Source organism: Acanthisitta chloris, unplaced genomic scaffold, assembly GCF_000695815.1.
Source record: "Acanthisitta chloris isolate BGI_N310 unplaced genomic scaffold, ASM69581v1 scaffold36773, whole genome shotgun sequence".
Taxonomy (NCBI): domain Eukaryota; kingdom Metazoa; phylum Chordata; class Aves; order Passeriformes; family Acanthisittidae; genus Acanthisitta; species Acanthisitta chloris.
Window position 1 is genome coordinate 1 of NW_008666039.1, and position 6,411 is coordinate 6,411.

A 6,411-nucleotide genomic window follows, 5' to 3' on the forward strand; every position below is an offset into this window, starting at 1 on the left:
CGGGGAAAGCCTCGCTCCGTGCCCGTCGTAGCCCGGCCCGGCCCGGCCGTGCCCGCCGCAGTCATGATCCACAGCCTGTTCCTGATCAACCTCTCCGGGGACATCTTCCTGGAGAAGCACTGGAAAAGCGTCGTCAGCCGCTCCGTCTGTGACTACTTCTTCGAGGCGCAGGAGCGGGCCTCGGAGGCCGAGAACGGGCCGCCCACGCCGCACCACTACCTCCTCAGCGTCTACCGCCACAAGATTTTCTTCGTGGCCGTTATCCAGAGCGAGGTGCCGCCGCTCTTCGTCCTCGAGTTCCTGCACCGCGTCGTGGACACGTTCCAGGTAGGGCCGAGGGGCATAGGCCTGGCGGGGAAAGGAGGGCAGGGCGGGGAAAGGGAGCCCTACGAGTCGCAGGCATTAGTTTTCTCTATGTCCCGTCGCTTAATTCTCATCCCGCGTTTGCGAGGGTCTAGAGGGGGTTTCGAGAGCTTGCGGTGGTTGGGAATTTACTGCTTAGGATGACGATGGATTCAGGATCCACCCGCGTTCACAGAAAGGACCTTTCAGCGATCAGTGTTTCTGTTCTGCAGCCTTGTCTGCCTTAGGAGCTGTGAACTAAGACCAAGCTGATCTTTTTCTCACAAGGAGTTTTAGCGATTTGTAGTCACTCAGTGACAACCTGCCTATGCGCTTACATCCAGTGGTGTTTCTTGGAAGCTTCCCAAAGCAGTGAGTTGCAGAGATTGCCTCAGAGCTGTGGCTGACATGACTGCCAGTCAGTTAAGAAAAATTATGAAGATGTCTGCCTTCCTCCTGCCAACAACAAGGTTGTGTTGTTTGGATTTGAAATGTCTTGTGACCAGCATCCTGCCAGAATACAAGAAATGTGGGTGCTTGGTCAACAAGTATCATGTGGGCTTTTGTTTCCAGACACCAATCAGAATGTATGTCCTGAGCTATGTTTCACTGAGTTCAGGGAGTAGATTGGCTGTTCAGGCCAAAAATGTATCATGTCAGATATTATTATATCATGTCAGGTATTATTTTTTTGTGAGGGCATGAGTGTGTCTTCAATGGCTTGGTCCTGTATTAAAACGTGATAGGTCTGGAAAAGAAATAATGTTTGTAGCACAGGACTAGGAGCTCTCTGCCCTCACAGTTTATGTATACCCATGCTCTGTGCAGAATGCCTGGTCTCTTTAATTGCTGTGGACAACCAGATGCTCAGGTTTACATTTGTGGGCACACACTTGCTCTCTCCTGAAAGATGCATTAAGTCCACATAGAATAAGACTGTAAGTAAATGAAATGTTCAGTTTTAAAAAGTGTTGAATCAATGGGACTGTTGATGTATGGATTCAGCAGCTTAATGTGGCAGTGGCAGAGGTGTGCTCAGAGTTGTACATGTCTGTTGGAGTGGTCAGTCTATCTGATGTGCTTGTAGTAAAACATGGAGTTTGTGTTGTTTCACCTCTTCCAAGAAGAGGTTTGATTTATTCCTGAGTGATAACTAAGATTCTGTTTCAGAGGTCGTTGAGTAATTATTTCTTTCGCACAGGATTATTTTGGTGTCTGTTCAGAGGTGATAATCAAGGACAATGTTGTGGTGGTTTATGAGGTGCTGGAGGAGATGCTGGACAATGGCTTTCCATTGGCAACAGAGTCTAATATTCTTAAGGAACTGATAAAACCTCCTACTATCCTGCGAACAGTTGTCAACACCATCACAGGTACAGGGAAACAAAAAGGAGATAAACTGGGGAGTCCATGTAGCAATATTCCCACAGAAGTAAATTAGGACATGGGTGAAGAAAATATATATTGTCCCATACCATGCCAGACTGCAGCACAGGTGTATTTAGGGAGTCATGTGTTAGGGCTTTGCTTTGAGGTTCCTTCCAATTTCAGCACCAGCTGCACTTCAGTTATTCATTTGGTTTGGGGCTTTTTAACCTGAAGTAGTGAGATTACATTTCCAGTTACAGCCATGACAACTTCCAGGTTGAGTTAGTTTGATATGATTTTATTGCAGGGGTGGCTTTTCATTTTTGTTTTTTTCTTTGTTATTTACATCTCCCCATGCCTTACTGTGGTGTGTTTTAGAGCTGGGAATAAGAGAGATGTAAATGATAGAATGCAGTGAGCCTGGAAGAGTAATTGCTCTCCTACAAAGAAACAAAGGTTCTTGGGGATTGATTGCAATCAAGGCCAAGGACTTGTTCTGGAGCATTGACTAACTTTTGTGGTGGTTGTTATTGTCATTCTTTTTCCAGGAAGCACTAATGTGGGTGACCAGCTTCCTACTGGGCAGCTCTCAGTGGTGCCTTGGAGACGTACTGGTGTAAAATATACCAACAATGAGGCCTATTTTGATGTGATTGAGGAGATAGATGCAATCATTGACAAATCAGGTATGGAAGTTGCTTCTGGCTAAGACAAGGGTAACTTGTCCTGACAGTGCCTGAAGAGAGAGAATTAGGTTTTCAAAGAGGTGGGAAGTGTGGGAAGCTCTATTCCTGTTTTTACTCTGGAATGCTGATAACTTGTACGTGCTATTAAGTCAAAAATTTTAGAGAGGTACCAAGGTTTCTACTTGTCCTTGTTTTTTGAGGTCTCGTGAGCAATTCGGTATTGGGAAAACAGATGATTGAAAACTGTGCACAGCACTGTCTCTTTAGTTTTTGTGCATCTTAGTCTTGTTAGAATTGGAGCTATTGTCATTGGCCATTACGATGGACATTGTTGGTATCCTTGGTTCTTCTGGAGAAGTCATTGGAATGAGAAAAATGTTGAGCAGCCGTGACATTTCATAAAGATAATAGATTTCCTTCCTCCCCACTGTTAGTTTTTCCTCTGGAATTGTTTTGATCAGGTTCACATAAACACCTGTGTTTACTTTATTGTTGCAGGTTCCACAATTACTGCTGAAATCCAAGGGGTGATTGATGCTTGTGTCAAGCTGACTGGGATGCCAGACCTTACCCTCTCGTTTATGGTAAAGATCAAGGATGTATCTTTACTTAAGTATTTTGAGAAGGGTTTCCCAGCCCTGCTACTAGGATATCAGTCTCACATGGATAGATTCCAGTGCATCAGAATCTGGGTGTGCCAAGCAGAGAAAGAAATGACAGTGGGAACTCATAGTGAACTTTAGGAACTTTGATCCTGAAAGTTTTCTTTTCAGATTCTTTGTCTAAAAGCAGTGGTAGTATGTGCTGTGACTCAGTTTTGGAGATACAGTGGTGCTTTAGGCACCTTTTGTATGAGTATGCATCAATGCAATTATATGCCATGACTTAATGTTTTGAAAGAGGGTGTAGGTTATTGACTCCTGCTGTCACACAGCTCTAACAGCATCAAACAGCTAACATATCTGAATGCAGACACCTTCATGTGGGCAGAGTGTGTCAAATGCTAGGCCCTTCATGGATAGAAGATTGGGATTCTGAGTTATAACTGCCTTCACAAACCTTGTGACTTTGTTTTTGTTTCAGAACCCTCGGTTACTGGATGATGTCAGCTTTCACCCATGTGTGCGTTTTAAGCGCTGGGAGTCAGAGAGAATACTCTCCTTCATTCCACCTGATGGAAATTTTCGCTTGCTCTCCTACCATGTCAGTGCTCAGAAGTAGGTGATGGGTGTAGTGCTGTGAGTTATGAAGTTTGGATCTTCCTGGCTAGGGAGAGGAAAAAAAAATAGGGGTGGAACTTTTAAAGATCAGGTGGCATGTTGTGCCAAATGAAGTATTTTTCCTTTTTTAAAACACACCCTTTCTCCTTGTTTGGAGCTCTGATTCTGTAATTTCTTTTTGCTCAGCCAGTGCTTTTCAAAGACTAGTAGCAGATACACAAACTAGAGAGGGAAAGAATTAGGCAGTGTGGAGTAACCAAGCTGTTGATTTCCTATGTTTTAAAAAAACTTACAGAATAAAACAAGATAGTTTGGCACTCTTGTTGGGTTTTTGACATCTTAGTGGGACTGCAAGTTCTTGTGCACTGTTTGCACTCTTTTCTAGAAGCAGCTTGCCAAGTTCTAATTGGGCTTATAGATGCTAAAGAATTTTGTTAGACTTTGTCAGACTTACCTCAAGTAGGTGAAAAGGAGTGGGAAATCCAACCAAAAACACAAACATAAAGTGCTGCTGCACTGCCTGGAACTACTTGCCAGGCTGATTGTGACGTGCAAAAACATTTCTCATCCTTTGCTCAAGCCTCCTGTTATATTGGATGTAGTTCCCTGTTCTGTAGAGAGGTAGAAAACTAAGATATGGCAAGCTTGATTAAAAAAAAGTGTAATTAAGACTTGAGAATGGGATTCTGACTTTGCCCTCAGATTAAACAAATGAGTATATTATTCCCTTAGTTTTTAAGGAGTTTGGTTTCAGTGTTTTCAGTGCATCAGGAAAAGCAGATGTGAAGGCAAGAGATCAACAAGGACTTTCTGTTTATGTCTTTATTCTAGTCTGGTGGCAATTCCTGTCTACGTTAAGCACAACATCAGTTTCCGTGATAGCAGCTCCCTGGGACGGTTCGAGATCACAGTGGGGCCAAAGCAGACTATGGGCAAGACTGTGGAGGGAGTGATGGTCACTAGCCAGATGCCAAAAAGTGTCTTAAATATGACCCTTACACCTTCTCAGGGAACACATGTCTTCGATCCAGTGACAAAGGTGAGAGGAAAGAGAGAAATTAGATACTATTTTGTTTTAATCTTTCTTACCTTTCAGAAAATGCAGCTGAGCTGTTATGTTATGTGACGTTTCCATGAACACTGCTTTACTGAAGACAGTATCTTTTTCTTGGGATGATAACTCTTTCTGAGTAATTCCATACTAGAAGTTGTCTCAATCCTCACAACAAATAGCTTAGTGTCTGAGAGGGTTGTAGTTCTGGTTACTTGGTGTGTGAAGAACATCCAAGCACTGGTCTTGTATTATGGGGCATTAGTCTGGTGGATGTCTTCCAAACTGCTGCATATCTAATTGCCTTGCCTGGTACTGCACATTACACTTAGTCCTTTGCAAACACTGAGGGTTAGTGGATTTTGATTTGGTTTGGGGTGTTCTGGTTTAATTGTTTGAGCCTGAGGAGTTCACCTTTTTTTTTTTTCTTGTTTTTTCCTGTTCTGATTTCAAAGCAAACCAGTGAGAAACTCCAAGTCAGAAATACAATTTAATAGGAAAAACAAAACAAGAAATGCAACAGTACAAAAAACCCCCCCACTGACAGAGTCAGAAAGCAACCTGACACCCTGTCAGTCAGGGTGTTGGTAGTAGTCTGGTGAAATGGTGGCTGCAGTCCTCCTGGAGTGATGGGTCTGTTGGAGCAGTGATCCCACAGATCCGGTCCTGTCCCAAAGGTCCAATGGCAGCTCTCGTCCTCTGGGAATCCAGCAGGCAAAGGACTCTGTGCTAGTCCAAACCCCAACTTATATCCTTGTGGGAATGCTTGGCTTCCCCCCCCATGTGGGAATGCTTGGCTCCCCACCTTGGGGTGAAGCATCTCACAATGGGACTGTGTAATTCTATGGGTCATGCCTGGGTCCCTGACAGCCCATTAAACAGAGACAGCCCCTGAGGGAGCCATCAGGGATGAGTAGGAGATAGCAATCACTGCCCCCACCTGCTTTAACAGCTTGTGGAGAATATAACAGAATACATACTACTGGTTACACCCTACATTGTAACCCAGGACAATCTGGTTCTTGCAAACATAGACAGTGTTTCCATGTTGATATCCAAATTTGAAGGACTATGGGGACATTTCCTCCCCACAGCAGGCCCTCAAGCAACACTGCTTCAAGCCACTTGGAAAGGAGGCAATTCTGCATTATTTTTGTCACTTACGCATAGGAAATAGGGCCTTTAGCACAAGTAGTGGAAATATTCATGGTAGACTTTTGGGAAACCTCATGGAAAGAGAGGGAAAACAAAGGTCTAAGTTATGTGCTACTTTAGTCTGTGCTATCTGTGTTATTTGAAAGGCAAGAGACTTGGTTGAGGGGATTGAGTGCAAAATCAGCAAGGTTGCAGATGACACAAAGTTGGGGGGGAAGGCAGGAGGGCTTGGTAGAGGGACCTGGATGGGCTGGAGAGATGGGCTGATTCCAACGGGATTAGTCATTGAATAATGCTGCAGATAAAAAAATAGAAGTATTTTGGGAATGGAAAGACCGAGATGAAAAAAAGGGTGTTGTGAGGCTTTTTAAAGAAGTAGAGCAGGACAGGTCACAACATCACATGGATTTGTGGGTGCAAGCATGGGAACTCCTTTTCCTAACATTTCCACAGGGCAAAATCAGAACCACCTCCTCCTCTAGTCCTAACTCCTACTCCAAAACCTGGAACAGACAAGATTAAATGATAAGGCCACACCTTGAATACTGTGTGCAGTACTCCCCCCCTCAGTTCAGGAGGGAGATTGAGG

At 44.1% G+C, this 6,411-nt stretch overlaps 1 protein-coding gene across 1 annotated transcript; it reads left to right on the forward strand.

The window, feature by feature from the left end:
* Nucleotides 1-40: 40 nt before the first annotated feature.
* LOC103799623 (AP-3 complex subunit mu-2) lies at nucleotides 41-4,655 on the forward strand (the record flags this gene model as incomplete). Its single annotated transcript, XM_009071960.1, has 6 exons — nucleotides 41-327; nucleotides 1,544-1,715; nucleotides 2,259-2,396; nucleotides 2,895-2,980; nucleotides 3,480-3,613; nucleotides 4,448-4,655. Coding segments are annotated over exons 1-6 (1,002 nt in total), but the record flags the coding sequence as incomplete, so codon positions are not given.
* Between the last annotated feature and the right edge of the window lie 1,756 nt (nucleotides 4,656-6,411).